The sequence below is a fragment of the Onychomys torridus genome, chromosome 1 (assembly GCF_903995425.1).
Source record: "Onychomys torridus chromosome 1, mOncTor1.1, whole genome shotgun sequence".
NCBI lineage: Eukaryota > Metazoa > Chordata > Mammalia > Rodentia > Cricetidae > Onychomys > Onychomys torridus.
Window position 1 is genome coordinate 96,727,251 of NC_050443.1, and position 16,434 is coordinate 96,743,684.

The 16,434-nt window shown below is 46.3% G+C and overlaps 1 protein-coding gene across 1 annotated transcript in view; it reads left to right on the forward strand.

Annotated features, from left to right (window-relative positions):
* Positions 1–3,204: 3,204 nt before the first annotated feature.
* The window catches only part of Tmc5 (transmembrane channel like 5), a 60,427-nt gene continuing 47,197 nt past the window's right edge, over positions 3,205–16,434 (forward strand). Inside the window, exons 1-3 of the mRNA XM_036200373.1 lie at positions 3,205–4,040; positions 5,863–5,978; positions 10,299–10,388. Coding sequence (XP_036056266.1) covers positions 3,274–4,040; positions 5,863–5,978; positions 10,299–10,388 — 973 coding nt within the window. The 5' untranslated portion in view covers positions 3,205–3,273. The remainder of the gene's footprint in view (positions 4,041–5,862; positions 5,979–10,298; positions 10,389–16,434) is intronic.

Here is a 16,434-nt window from a genome sequence, read left to right on the forward strand (position 1 = left end):
ACCAGATTCACCACTATTCTCTCCTTTTTCTCCCCTTCTCCTTCTTCTAAGCCTCTTCCTTCCCCAGATCATCTTGCTTCTACTTCCATGCAGTGTGTGTGTGTGTGTATGTGTGTGTGTGTGTGTGTGTGTGTAATTTTGTGTGTCTACATAAAACTCAAAATCTACAAATGGAAGAAAATGTGATCTATCTACGTACCTACCTACCTACCTACCTACCTACCTACCTATTGAGAAAAGGTCTTACTATGTAGCCTAGGCTAGCCTGAAGCTCGTGATTTCCCCGCTTCTGCTACCATATCAAACATCACAGTCCTCATACCTCCAGCCTTCATTTTCATTTTAGGAATAATATATTGGCAAATATGTATACAGGTCTTAAGTGTGCAACTTGATGGACATCTACACACACACACACACACACACACACACACACACACACACACACACCACGTCTATACCTCTAGGAATCCACCACCCAAGAATACAAGACCCAGCTCCTTAGGGATACCCTCATGCAAGATCCTACTCATTGTTACCTGGCTCTTTCCTTTTCTGTGTCCAATATTCCCACTAAAATCAGCACGTGTTACTATTCTGATCTTGAACTGGGATGAATTTATACAGCATATGCTCTGTTGTATTCAACTCTTTTATCTGTGGAAGTCATCCACGCTAGCTCATGTAGCAAAAGTTCAGTCTTCTTTATTACTACATAGTGTTTCATGCTGTGAGCATGCCATAATTCATTCTCTCTTTCTGCTCAGGAATGACAACTGAGTTTTCAGTTTTGGGATGCCTTGATAAAAATTATCTATGAAGGTCACATGACTTGTCATCTTTGGGTGGGTATATTTATTTCTCTTGAGCTGGTCTACATATATCTTTTTATTTTCTGAATATACTAGTCCTTACTTGGATGTAAGTTAAGACCTTGGCCTTATGTAGCCCTTGGGAATTCCTAGCATAGACATGGTAATTGTTCCAAGGAAACAAATGAGTTCCAAACCGTGTTAAGAGAAATAATTTGCAGTAAAGCCCAGCAGTAGGTCTTCATGGCACTACAGTGTGTATAAATGTCCCTACTTGCAAAGGTCATGTTGTAGTTGAGATTCTTCTGTTTCATCGGCCAACAATTAGCAACTCGACCCTAAATTATGTCAAAAAGGGAATGCAATGATGCAGGCATGTCGTGTCCACCTGCCTTGAGGTGTGACTGGATCCAGCGGCCGCATGCACATCGCCAGCACTCTTCTTTCTACGTTTCTCTTGCCTCTGCTCTCTCTGTGGGCATCACTTTTAGGCAAACCTTCCCATTGGTGACTAGTGAAAGCTTCAGGCTTCAATTGCTGACTATGATTCCAGCAAAACAAAGTTCCTAGGATTGACTCTACAGTTCTGCCTGGGTGACATGCCCTCTCCCCTGGCCACATGATCTGAAAGAAGACAATCTCCACATCTAGCCCACAGGGGCTTGGCGTAGGGAGGGGTGCTACCCAAGAAGACACGTTTCCACAGCAGAGAGCAACCGACACCAGGAAGAAAGGGGAGGAAAGCTGACTCCCCTGATGCTGAGTAGAATCAAGTCAGCCCGTAAACATCCCGAAGGTACAGCTGAGGGGAAAGGGTTAATATTTTCTTAAGCTTTGGTTACTCAAAGCCTAACCCATGTCATTTACACAGAGATAAACTTGTGTAAGTTTGCCAAGCTTTAAAAATCTTATACTTCCTTCTTCGAAGGCATCCGCATTTACCTAATCGTTCAGGCGTCAAACAGCGGAGGTGTGTTTTACTTTCTTTACTTCCCCATACAGGCTTAGCAACAAACCCTGTTGGCTCTTTTTGTGAACATTCCCCTCTGTGTATTATTTTCTTCTTTACCCCCCACTGACACCACAACAGTAGCTCCACGCTGAGCTTCTTACCTCCTTGGAAGAAGAGCATCTTCTCCTCAGCAAGTCCAGCCTAGATCATTCAGAACTAATGGGATATGTGAGCCCATCCATTCCTGAGCCAAAATCCTGTATCCAAAGAAATGGTGGGTGCTGATTGGTCAGACTGGGGTCCAAGATCATTGTGCAGAATTTCTGTATCACCTTCACTAAGTGGGAGTGGGGAGGATTTCTAGGGGAAATCGAGGCATTGTTGCTAGAGACATCTAGAGAAAACCTTGTCGATTAGAGAGTGCTCCCCATATGAAGAGCTCATAGAACCGATAAAATCACATTCTCAAACAATAACAGGTCCCAGCTGGTGTCCTCACCCTAGCCTTCTGTCTCGGCTCCATAGACTAGTCTTCCTTTGTGCACACATGCTGATTTGTGCTTTTAACCCTAGAAACACAAGAGCAATCAAAACGTTCAAGGTTAGAAGCAGTGGTGCACACCTGTAACCCCAGCATCGGGAGGCTGAGGCTAGAGGAGTGTGAGTTCCAGACCAGCCTGGGCTACACAAGGAGACTTGTTTCAAACAAACAAGGAAACAAACAGCTCAGAGATGTCCTGGTTCTGAGGGCTGGGACAAAGCTCGATTAATAGAGTACTTGTCTAACTTGCATGAAGCCCTGCATGGCTTAAGCCAGGCATGCTAACACAAGTCTTGAACTTGAGGTCAAGGTTATCCTCTCCTATATAGTGAGCTCAAGGCCAGCCTGGGCTACATGAGACTCTGTCTTAAAAAATTATTTTGTTTTTTTCTCATCTCTGGTTAAGGACCCCCCCCCCCAAGTCATACAGATTAATTATTAAAGATATAACTGTGGTTGTAGGTATCAATATTTTGAGAAAAGACACAGGTTTATTCTCTCCTCCATAGTAATCTGAGCTCCGTGCTTTGCTCAGGGGAGTTGCCCACAACTCAACTCCCCATATATTATGCTATTGTTTCTACAGAGAGCACTTTCATCCTCATGACCCAAGACCACCATTCAACAGCTCTGTGCCAGCACACAGAAAGCAGAAAGCTGAGAAACAGGGGAATGACTTCAATCCTTTAACAGTATGACCTGGAAGATGTAGATAATGCTTCTGCTGGCCTGCCATTGAGCACTTTCATAGCCTCCTCATTGGTGTCAGGAGGCTGCAAAATGCAGTCACTGTTCTTGGCACCTAATTATCAGATATTGGAAGAAACCTAGCAATTTATGCAAGGGAGGAAGGAAAATAACTGACCTTTCCCTTCCTTTTTGATTTTTTTTAGGTTAATAAAAAGGTCCCTGAGTTGCTCCAGAGGCAGTTATGCTTTAACACAACCGGCTGAAGACCCTACAGCATCATGTCTTCCTTTCACAGGAACAGCTATGAGGGACGTGCTGACTACCCTGGCTATTCAGGGTCTCAAAACCACACACAGGATCATCTAGAACTTCCAGGTTCTCTGGACAATCCAGGCTTCCACCGTCCCAAGAACAACCCATATTCTTCGGGCTCTAGAACAAATCCAGACTACCCCAGCTCTCTAGCGGAAGCAGATTATCCTGGATCTCTGAGTAACACAGACTATCACAGCACCAGGAGTCCTTCATTCTCTACACATTCCAGAACAAGGCCAGACTATCAGGAGTCTTTTCCTAAGCCAGACTATAATGACTTCCAGAGCGATCCCTACCGCACAGGCTCATCCACAGAGCCTCACTACCCCACCTCTCAGCACCATCCTGGTTTTTCAGGAATCAGAAGCAGCATGAACTATGCAGGTTCCAGAACCAATCTAGGTTATTTGGGATCCTGGGAAGAACCAGACTACCCTGGAGCTCAGGGCAACTCTGACCATCCTGGCCCCACAGCCAATTCCAACCTGCCAGGTTCCAGAAGAGATGTGGGTTATGCTGGTTCTAAAATCAATTCTTACCCAGACACCTTGGAGGAACCTGATTACCCAGGTGCTGAGAATCAATCAAACTCTCTCCACTTTTATGGAAAACCATATTACCCTGGTGCTGAGAACTCAAAGAATGCTCCAGACTTTTGGGGAGAACCTGATTATCCAGGTTCCGAGGAAGATGATGGTTATGGCTCTTCCAAACTTGGAGTCATCAGGAGGTAAGTTCAAGTCTATCCCCCACATTGGGGTACTCATCAAGGCAGTGGGAGTTGGTCCACTGGTTTTGGTTAGGGATATGTATTGATTACCTTTGTGTTTAAAATGCCCAATGAAAACAAACAATGCCAACAATTCAAGCCCATGGTGTCTTGGTCCTATGCTCTTGGGCAGAGCATCATATCCACAGGAATATGTGGCAGAGGAAAGCTGTTCACATTCTGGTATGTGGCGGGGGGCAAAGAGAATGAAACTGGGTGATGGTTGGAGGTACAGGGACAAAATTCCTCCCCCAAGGACCCACTTACAGTGAGCCACTTCCTCCAGTCAGAGCTCATCTCCTAAAGTTTCCAGAAACCCCCAAATAGTGCCACTACCTGAGGATCAAGCATTCAGCTCACCAGTCATGGTGGGATAAAGGATTTCAGCTTCTGGCCTTTTGGGTCACTGTTATCTGGTATGGCTTTAGACCTTGACAGCATTATCTGGGTACCATAGCTGGGCCAAATCTAATTTTCCTGAGCTCACTTTTCCAGAGGTCATGTCAACAACATACTTTTTTTTTTTTTTGGTTAGTTTGTTGTTGTTAACCAATACATTTTGCCACATGGAATTTTAACTGATACACGTCTCACTTTACATGTACCATTTCAATTATAATGTTTATAAATTTGAGTTTTTTAAAATATGGCTCTCTTAGAAGTGGTTCTACATTCCTGTAATATAAGCACCTGGGAGTCTGAGGCAGGAGGATTGTGACATTAAGGCCAGGCTGGGTTATATAGTGAGACCCTTTCTCAAAACAAGGAAAGAAGAAAAGAAAGAAGGGAGAGAGGGAGGGAGGGGATGAGGGAGGGAGGGAGGAAGGGAGGGGAGAAAAAAGAAATAACAAGACCCCAGTGGCTTGCATTTATCTCAAGGAACAAGGACACAGGACTTGGTATGCAGTTATCAGATAAATGTCTTTAGTACCTAGATAGTGGCTCTTCATGACCAGGTCACAGATGTTACTCTGACTACTGAGCCACTGTTCCAAGAACCACCCTGATCCCATCAGCCCTCTTTTTATCTTTCATGGGTCCTCCTGACCTGGAGCCAGGCTGTGCCCCTTCACTTATGGACCAAGGAGCAGGAAGCTACACAGTGCCAGCACAAGAGCAAGGGGCCAGCCCCAGAGCAGCTGGTCCTGCTACTCTCCCCTCTCTACCTCAGAGATGTGCCCCAAGTCACTGGACTTTAACTGTTCACTAGAATGACTCTGCTCTCTGGAGTCCTTTAAAAATAATGTAATGAGGGTTAGAGCAATGGCTCAGCAGTTAAGAGCACTGCAGACTTTCTGCCACTCCGACAACAACAACAACAACAACAACAACAACAACAACAACAACAGACAATTGGACATAAACAAATAAAAGGAGAAAAGATGTATTTGGGCTCATGGTTTCAAAAGTTTCAGCCCATCATGGAGCAGAGAGTGTGGTGAAGTAGAATGCTTCAGGTCATGGTGTCCAAGAAGCAGAGAGACAGGGAGAGGAAAAGAGAGGGGATGGTCAGAGGGAGGGAGGGAGAGAATACACATTGAGGTTTGTTTTTCTTGGTTCCCCTTTGATTTCATTTGGGGTCCCCTTATGGGCAGTGCTGCCCTCATTCAGGGAGGGTCTCCCCCTTAGATAATCCTCTCTGGAAATGACCCTCATAGACAAATTTCCTAGGCCTTCTCAATCCAATCAAGGTGATAATAAGGTGGGCCAGCACAGATAGCCATCCTTTGGGTAGTTCATGGTGTTCCGCAGAACATATTCAATGGGATCCCTTTTCTTGCAGGAGGAATGGCCCCTTGGGCATGCTAGGGAGAGAGAATGAAGACTACCCTGAAGGCATTGAAATGGCATCCATGGCGATGGCAGGTCCACAGGGCCCCTCTCCTAGAAATGGCTACGGTAAGTATGTGTTAAGGTGCCATTAGTGTCCCAGGAAGAAAGCAAAAGGCAGAGTAAAGACATGCCACAGCTGTGACACTGGCTTCTCCTCCCCTCACATGCCCTTCTTACGTATAGAAACTAGAACCTGGTGTGTAGGAATCCAGGTGCATCACTGAGAGTCAAAGAGGAAGAGGGGAGGGGAGGAGAGCGAGACGGGCAAAGACAGAAAGGAGCAGGGGAGGGGGAAGAAGAGGAAGAGAGGGGGAAATGGAAGGAGGCAGCAGAGAAGGACCATGCAAGAACAGCACAGGATGCTGGTGCATGACGCTCAGGCAGAAGGTTAATAGGCTGGAGCGGGTGCTGGGAATGGTTTTGAAGGCAGCAGAGGGGAAGGGATGGGGTACATCTCTCTGTGAGTAGGTGCTCCTGGATTTACGCTCTGTGTGAAAATACCACAAGTCAAAATGCATCGAATCCACTGTGGAACCGCCGCATTCAGCATCAGGCTGCGCTGAAGGATGCTGTGAGCTTGGTGACGTGTGGGCTGTCAGGGAGCTGCCGTTCACTGCTGCTGCTCAGCATCATGGGCCGGGAAGTGTTCAAATTTAACAGGCTGAGGTGGGACACTTGTAATCCCAGCACTCTGTGCTAGTGGGCAGTGGGCAGGAGGATCAGGAGTTCAAAGTCATTCTCAATTACATAGTTTGAGGCCAGCCTGGGATACAAGAGACTCTGTCTCAAAAATTAAAAAATAAATATAAAAACAGAAGGAAAAGAGAATGTCACATTTCAATTTTTTTTTTTTTTGATGCTGAATATTGAACCCAGGGCCTCACACATACTAGGAAAATATCCAATTTCCTATGTTGCTGAGCACATTCCCAGCCTTTAAAGTAACAAATTTGAAATCTGGGTGTAGTGGCTCACACCTTTGATTTCATCACTTGGAGGGCAGAGGCAGGGGGATCTCTGTGAGTCCGAGGCCAGCCCAGTCCATCTATTGAATTCCACAACAACCAGGGCTACATAGAGAGACCCTGTCTCAAAGCACAACAAACAAACAATTACAGTTTTGTCTTTTTTTTTTTTCTCCCAGAGCTGAGGACCAAACCCAGGGCCTTACGCTCGCTTGCTAGGCAAGCGCTCTACCACTTAGCTAAATCCCCAACCCCACAATTACAGCTTTGAAACCTGATTTCTACTGAGTCCGCATCACTTCCCTCCTGCATAAAGCTGAACAATCACAAGTGAAGTTGTGGTAATCTGGGGGCATCTCTACTACTGAGAACACTGGCTGTCAGGAACTATGTCTGCAAAGGTCCAGGACACTAATCATTCTGCCCAAGAATATTATAAACATATGTGCTTTGCATTCTCAACGGGGACAATGACAGTCCCAAGGAGGAGGGCAAGGGAGTTGATAGGTGAGGGGGATCTTACTGTTCGGATGTCCTAAGCACAGGCACACACAGCACAGAGGCAGGTATCAAACACAGTTGTGACAATAAAATTTCACAGGAAGAACAGTGAGGGGGAAAGATCTCTAATTTTGCGTAAGGGACAAACTGAGGCTCAGAAAGAAAATGCCAGTGTCACTCAACTACTAATTTGACAGCCAACAGGAATCCAGGCTGACCCAGACCTTGACCCCCTACTTCCCATGAACTGCTGCTGGGTAGAGTCAGGGCAGACATGGGTGGATGTCTGACCATCTGGCTCTGGAGAACACTGGAAATTAAAATTCTTCAAAGACAAGTTAAGGGCTTGGGGAGAGGTTAGATGGGTAAATTGCTTGCTGTGTGACCACAAGGACCTGAGTTCAGATCCCCAGCAGCCATGTAAAAACCAGGCATGGTGATGTAATTCCAGCAATGGGGGCAGGGCACAGGCAGATCTCTAGAGCGCCACAGCCAGCTGGGCTAGCTGAAGAGATGAGCTCCAAGCTCAGAGAGACCCTGCCTCAAAGAATAGGGTGGAGAGGTGATTGAGGAAGACATCTGATGCCAATCTCTGAGCTTCACACACACACACACACACACACACACACACACACACACACACACTTAAAATGAAAAACAAAAGTCAGTGGTGGCTTCCTACTCTGGGATCCTCGATAGGACAAAGGTCCCAGAGCCAGCCAACCCCTTCCCAGTGTCCCTCTGTTGCGGTAAGCTATTCACCCTGAAGAACTGAGAACCATCGGTGTGTCCTCCAAGGCTCTCAGTGATTTTCCTAGTGTCATGGTGCCTGGCAAACAGAAGATGTGGGAGAAACGCTAATTGAACTAGTAACAACTGTACCGAGTTGTATCTGCTACCTTTTGTGACAGGAATGCTCCATGACAAACAAACCCCCAAACCTGGAGGGTTGTTTTTCCACTTGATATTTTGGTGGTTTTTGTTTGTTTGTTTTGAGACAGGGTCTCACTAGTAGCTCTGGATGTCCTAGAACTCATTTTGTATACCAGGCTGGCCTGGAATTCACAGAGTAGTTGGCATTTTCTTTGGGCTGGCCACCAGCTCCCAAATAAAGACACAGAGACTTATTATTAATTATGAATGCTCGGCCTTAGCTTAGGCTTGTCCCACTTGCTCTTTTAACATAATTTGACCTGTTTCTATTCATCTACCTGCTGCCGGGGTGAGGTGCAGGGTGAGTACTGCAGCTGGTGAGGGGCAGGATCGGCTCTCCCAAGCGCTGCAGTTAGTAAGGGGCTGGGTCAGCTCTCCCACTTGCTGAAGGTGGTGAGGGGCAGAGGGGGCATCTTTCCCTCACCCACACCAGCACATGGCAGATGAGGGGAGCAGGGCCAGCTCACCCACGCTCCTGAGAACAGGGTCAGCTCTACTGTGTTGCCCAGGTGAGGTATAGGGCCTGCTCTCCCTGTAGCTGCAGCAGGTGACAGGCCAGGCCAGTTCTCCCCAGTGCTTCAGTCAGCGAGGGGAGGAACCAACTCCCCTGTCTCTCGGCCTTCAGTGGTAACAGGAGCCATGGACAGCAACATGGACCGTGGCTGCAGCAGGGCCACAGACCCAGCATGGGCCTTGGCAGCAGCTCAGGCCCACATATCACCATGGCCCCAGGTGGTAAGCAGGCCAGGCCTCCCACCTCAGCCTGCTCCTCACCACCTTCACCTTTTCAGATCTGCCTCTCTCCACAGAGCATGAACCATTCTCTCTCTCTCTCTCTCTCTCTCTCTCTCTCTCTCTCTCTCTCTCACTCACTATAATAGTGACCAACCTTGTTGTGCCAGGCAGGTCTGCCAGTGTTTTCTCCTGGTGGCAGGCCACCAGGGGGAGGTGTGTGGTTCTCCTCCCGCTCAGTCTTAATGGCATATTTCAATGTCACATGTCTTAACAGATGGTTCCACCAGCAATCCTGTGTGAAAGTCAGATTGTTATCCCCATTTTACAGATTGAGACACTGAGGCTCAGAGGTGTTAAATGCCAGGGGTAAACCGCTGGCAGATAACAGGGCTGAGAATTATTCCCAAGTGAGGAGTTCTAGAACCTCTGGCAGTGTCCCCTTCCATAGTGCCCTCATTCTATGTTGAGTCTGCCTTTCATCTTTAATGCAGATTGCATAAACATATATTGGAAGTGACACTGTCCCACAGATGCAGAGAGTAGACTCTGTCCCAAGGAAAATCAGGCCACACTTACTCCATGTGCAGTCACAAAACATTACAGCAAACAATCATTCAAGGAACCTTTGTGCTCACTTTTACAAGCAGTTTCAATGTGACTTATAACTTATTAACAAGTATAATCAGTTATAAAGTGAATAGGCTTAAAATGTAAGTATATAAACTCAAGTCTATGTGAAATACAGTTTCATGAAATGTATTCAGTTACATAAGCATGTCTTTGTGCTGGATCACAAGTATTAGTATTTTTTGATATGTGTGTGTGTATGTGTGTGTGTGTGTGTGTGTGTGTGTGTGTGTGTGTGTGTTTGCCTGCATGTATGTCTGTAAACCATATTTGTGCAGTGCCCTCAGAGGCAAAAGGTGGGCACCAAATCCTCTAGAACTGGAGTTACAGGTGGTTGTGAGCTACCATGTGGTTGCTGGGAACCAGACTCAGGTCCTCTGGAAGAGCAGCCAGTGCTCTTAACCACTGAGCCATCTCTCCAGCCCCTAACTAGTTTTAATTGTATGGCTTTTGTATTTTAATCCTATTTTCTATCCAAGTTCTTAACCTCCGATCTTGTAGGACCTCAAAAGCAAAGTCTTAGTATGAGTCACCCTTCCTAGCCACTGAGCACATTCAGCCATCATGTGTTCCTCAGTGTCCAGTGGAGAAGGACTGATTGGCCATGTTCTCCTCCCCATTCCAGTGAATTCTGCTTATGAGAGAGAAAGCAGCCCTGCCTGTGCAGATAGAAACCTGCTGCTATGTGAGCGTGATTGGTACACATCACCCCAAGGTAAGCCTTGTGAATCATCCCCAAAAAGTCAGCCTTGAGGAAGAACTGGGCTCAGGGCAACCCAGGCACTGGAGATGGCCATTTCTTCAAGGCTTTTGGCCTTCTAATGGATGTTAAGAACATCTTAATCCAATGTTAAGATGCTTCATTTATCCCAAGGGTTTTCTCCCTGCCTCCTCCCTCCATCTCTCCCTCCCTCCACCTTTCCCTCCCCACCTTCTTTCCCTCTTTTGCTGTGGGGATGAACCTGGGGTCTTATGAATGGTAAGCACACACTTTATCCTTGAACCAGAGCCTCAGTGCTTAGTTTCCTCTTAGACGATGCATGCTTCCCAGCTAACCATCAAGAGTATCTTCATTAGGAACCTTGTGGTTGTGGGCTGGGGAGATGGCCGGGTGGGTCAAGGCCTGCTGTGCAGCAGTAAAGACTTGAGTTTGAATTACAAGAACACACACACACACACACACACACACACACACACACACACACACACACAAGCTAGCTATGATGTCAAGTTCCTGGAACTCAGTGCTGTGCTTTGGGGCAGAGACAGGGAGACAGGTGGATCTTGGGAGCTCACTGAGTAACCAGTCTAGCCAAAATGACAAACTTCTGGTCCTGTAGAGACACCATGTCTCAAAAAATAAGATGGAGAGCGACAGAGGAAAGGCAACCTGGCATCAACCTCTGGCCTACACACATGCCCACTCACACAGGTAAGTGTACCCATGCACACACAGGTGCATACATATTCACATACACACACATTTTAAAAAATTCTTCTGGTTATAATGGAAACCCAGGTCAGATGGGCATTAGCAGGGAATTTATTGGCTTTTGGAGGAAGGTTGTAGGAAAACTTTGCTGAATGTAGAAATCATGGGCCTTAGAGTCCGAAGCCAAGGCTGGGTCTGTTGGGCTTATTACTCATCCATCTCTCACCTTTGCTTGGCTCAGCCTCAGCCTCTTTTTTTTTTTTTCTTCAGATTTATTTATTTATTATGTATACAGTGAATGTTCAGCCCGCAGGCCAGAAGAGGGCACCAGATCTCTTATTCTAGATGGTTGTGAGCCACCATGTGGTTGCTGGGAGTTGAACTCAGGATCTCTGGAAGAACAGCCAGTGCTCTTAACCTCTGAGCCATCTCTCCAGCCCTGGCTCAGCCTCTCTTTAAACTTGACCTTCATAGACAGCCATCAGACCCACAGATGCTCCTCAGCATAGTTATCCTTTAGAGGGAAGGCTTTTCTTTCCTGCTAGCTGTCCAGTGCTATGAGGATCACATGCCCACACTGAAACCAATAATTTTTATCATACAGGGCCATCTGTTTCATGGACAATGTTTGTGTTTCTGGGGCCAAAGTCCACTGATTAAAAAACTGGGAAATAATAAAGCAGCTTGTGTAATGTTGAGATGTGGAAGTATGTAGACCAGTGAAAGACAGAAAGCTTTGTTTTCTTTTTCTTATTTGTATATGTTTGTGTACATGATGTAAATATGCATATGAGTGTTTGAATGTGGTGTGTGTGTGCGTGTGTGTGTGTGTGTATGTGTGTATGTGTGTGTGTGTGTGTGTGTGTGTGTATGTGTGTGTATACACTTATGGAAGTCAGGGGTTGACATCTTTCTTTATTGCTTCAGCTTACATATTGAGGCAAAGACCCCCACTCCTTAAAATTACATTTTGGCCAAATGTTGCTACACATACCTTTAATCCCAGTTCTTTGGAGGCAGTGGCAGGTATATCTCTGTGAGTTCAAAGCCAGCCAGCCTAGTCTACATTGCAAGTTCCAGGCTAGCTTGGGCAACATATTAAAACCTTGTCACAAAAGTAAATAATAATGTTTTATGTATTTATTTACTTGTGCACATGTGTGTGTGTCTGTGTGTGTGAGAGAGTACATGTATGCGGGTCAGAGGACAAACTTGGGGGAGTTAGTTCTCTCCTTCTACATTGTTGGTGCCCAGGACTGAACTCAGGTCATCAAGCTGGGCTGAAAGCTGCTTTAATTGCTGAGGTATGTTCCCTGGCTTCATCCAAGAGGGTGGGATTCCTAGATCCCATCTCTGCCTCCCAAGCCCCAAAACTACAGGAGGCAAGTGTACTTAGCATTTGCATGGATGTTGGGATTTCAACTCAAGTCTTCAGACTTACCTGCTCACACACATTGAACCATCTCTCCTGAAAGATTGAAGGTTTTGAAGAATTAGGAAACTCTAAATGTCTTCATGTGTGGCAATGAGGGTTTTACTTGGAGACAGAGACCAATACGCTATAGCAGGAATCTTAAAGAGTCTTATTAGGGTTGGGGATTTAGCTCAGTGGTAGAGCACTTGCCTAGCAAGCACAAGGCCCTGGGTTCGGTCCTCAGCTCCAGAAATAAAAAAAGAGTCTTATTAATAAAATCAAACTCAGAGCCAAGTATTGGGGTAAATGCTGGGAGATCAGAGAAGCAGAACAAGCAACCTCACCTCGACAGTTCCTCAGCTGATCCTGTTTCCTCATCCAAATAGATCTCAGCTGAACTGTGCTGCTCGAAAGCCTGAAGCTTAACCAGCTAAAAGTTTCTAGTTTCTGGTCTTCACGCCTTATATACCTTTCTGCTTTCTGCCATCACTCCCTGGGATTAAAGGCTCACTTCTTGGGATTAAAGGCTTGTGTCACCAAGCTTGGCTGTTTCCAATGTGGCCTTAAACTCACAGAGATGGATTTCTGCCTCTGGAATGCTAGGATTAAAGGCGTGTGCTACCACTGCCTATCCTCATGTTTAATATTGTGGCTGTTCTGTTCTGTGGCCCCAGATAAGTTTATTAGTATGCATAATATTTTGGGGAACACAATACCACTACAATATGCCCCATGGAAGCCATCACAACAGCAAGCCTGTGGATAAAGAGGACCAAACAGGCAGGGTTATTGCAGTGCAAACTGAGGGACACCCCCCTCCCCTGCCGCCCCCACCACTGTGGCTTAAAGCAATTTCTCTCTGCCAGTGCCATACCCTACCAGCAGGCTCTAGGCTTATCCTTCCAGAACTTTCTCAAGCTCAAGTGTAACTTTTACAAGAGATAGATGCTGCAGCCTGGCAGGATGCTGTCAGTGAAGCAGAGATTGGTTTTACTATTGGGGAAAGAATGCCATGACCATGAGACTGCTCTGCCCAGCCAGCATGAGGGTGCAAGAAGAGACCCTCAGAAGCAGAGGGGTTGAGGAAATAGAAGACACAGCTTTTAACCTCCCTGAAGAAATAGAAGACGCCGCTTTTTTTTTTTTTTTCCCAGAGCCGAGGACCGAACCCAGGGCCTTGTGCTTGCTAGGCAAGCGCTCTACCACTATGCTAAATCCCCAACCCTGACACAGCTTTTAATGTCCCTGTTTTCTGACTTTCAAATCATGTATCAGTTAATTAATAATGTGTCACTCGCTAATTTATGAATGAGTGATGAACGAATACACATTAGCACCTGTTCCAGGAGGGGGCAAAGGAGAAACACTCAAGCTCTGCTTTTCTGGGTTCAGACCACCTCAGCTGGACCTTTAGCTCCACTGCTTTCTTACATCTTAGCCTTAGACAAAATCCTCCCCATTGAGCCTCAGTTTTCTTAGCTATGAAATGGGGTAGTTGTGAAAACTGAATAGCATACTCTAAAGTACCTACCCTTGGTTAGAGCAGGTCTGGGTGACATCACTGACCACTGTGGGAGGAGATAGGAAGTTCTTGTCTAGTCCTGACATTAAATAGGAGTCAGTGGAACAAGTGTTCCCAATCTATCCCTCTGCCCTCAGTTTGCTCTACCGGAAAATGAGCAAATTGGTCCAGGCTACTTTTTTTTTTTTAAACTGAGGACCGAACCAGGGCCTTGTGCTTGCTAGGCAAGCACTCTACCACTGAGCCCCAACCCCATCCAGGCTACTTTTAAGTCAGGTCTGTACAGTAATTCTGTTCACATCTCTGGCACTGAGGCAGAACGACGGCTTAGTGACAAAGGATTTATTTTTCTCGAGGAACAAGAGGAGTGCAGGGGCAGTTCAATAGAGAAGCTACCCCATGATGCCCTCAAGGACTGAGTCTCCCTCCCTCCACCCATCACCCTTAGCAGACGAATGTCGACTTAATCGTTTTCAAAACCAGAGGCACAAAGGCAGAAGGGTGGTGAAGAGCAAAAGCCAAGCAAACCAACTTTTTTTAAAGCCCATTCCTAAAAGCTGCTTTCTCATTGGCTAAAGCTGGGTCACATGGCTACCCTTTTCTGCAAAGGAAGCTGGGAGAATCTTAACTGAGCACCGTGTCTGAACAGGAGCTGAGGCTTCTGCCAGCACGAGGAGGATGGCTAATAGAAGGCAGACCCCAGGTGGTCCAGAGATAATAACAATGTTATGAACTCACCTGGGTTCATATAGAAATACATTTAGTTATTGGTGGGTGCGGTCTTCTGCGTGGAAATCAAGGAGAAACTTGCAGAGATCCATTCTGTCTTTCTACCGTGTGGAGATTAAACACAGGTCATTAGTCTTGGCAACAAGCACCCTGACTCACTGAGCCATCTCACTGCCCCAAAATGTGCATAGCAGAGGGTGACTGTAAAATTGAGAAGAAAGCCCTGACCTGTGATTACAAGTCATTTAGAAGACTCCCCACCTTCTGTTTCTAGAACCCCATTGTCTTTAATGAAGGGTTCTGTTTATAATTTCTCACTTAGCTACCAAGGCAGAATTCTCTATGGGGAAACACGGCTCCTCCTGAGGAAGCCCTCAGGGGATAGAGGCTGGAGTCATATGGTAATTTGTGTGGCGCTCCTTGTGAATGGGGTATCCTTTCTCCAATGTCCCTGGCGGGCCCAACCATGCCAGTGTGAGTGCTTATGCGGCCTTTGATGGCAAATCCTGTGAAGCACAAGACTCATCAGCGGCCAGAAATGCTGTCAGATGACCAAGTAAATGAAATCATCATAGAAGTGGAGAATGTTCCATCGGGAGTCCAAAGACATCTAGCCTCAAATCAGATTTTTCTAAGAAAGTCATCAGCAAACTCCACCTTTGACATGGTGTCATCTTCAGTGGTGGACACCGTAGACAGTCAGATCTTCAGCAATGGGAGTGACAGAAAGCACCGGTTGGTGAGGTTTTCATCTCTGAATGAATCAATTTCTCAGATCCATCATGGCTCAGAGTGCCTGGGCATGGATGAAACCTGTACGTTCCATGAAACTGTTCAAGGTATGGAATGCTCAGGAAAAGTTACAGAAGTAGCTTTAAGGTTGTCTGCAGGTTATTGTTGTTTAAATGTGTGTGTGTGGGGTGTGTGTGTGTGTGTGTGTGTGTGTGTGTGTGTGTGTGTGTGTGTACATACACATGTGGAGGTCAGAGGACAGCTTTGTGAAGTCAGTTCTCTCTTACCTTTCCCTGGGGTCCAGCTTCTGGGGATTGAACTCAGGGCATCAGGCTTTCACAGCAAGGGCTTTTACCTGTGGAGTCAACTCAGGCTGTCCCCTGCACTTTATTTTTTGAGACAGGGTCTTTCCCTGAATCTTCAGTCCCCAGAGTCAGCTAGACTGGCTGGCTAGTCAACTCCAGGGCTCCTTCTGTGTCTGCCTCCCCATCTCTGGGGTGATGAGTGTGTGGTGCTGTGCCCAGCTTTTTACATGGCTACTGGGGGTCCAAAGCCAGATACTCACACTCCTGTGGCAAGCACTTTACCCACTAAGCCATCTCTCTAGCCTTTACATTTTTTTTTTTTAAATATCAAGTAATTTTCAAGGGGCACAGTCAGTAATCCAAAGGGTGTTGGAGATGAAGAGGAATGTCACTCTAAGACCTACCTACCTACTGAGAGCTTCTTTTTCCAGGCAACCTTATCTCTTGTGCCTGAAGTTTAGTCATCAAGGTTAGCTTTGTGAGGCACCGAATTTAGTTCTATTTTTCTCACACTCTGCACCTTTGAGGCAGGCTTAATGAGGAGACTGAGGCTCAGGAAAAGTCATTGTCACTACTGTTTCATGGGACAAGACAAGATGCCTCACAACTAAGTTCATCCTGAGCCCA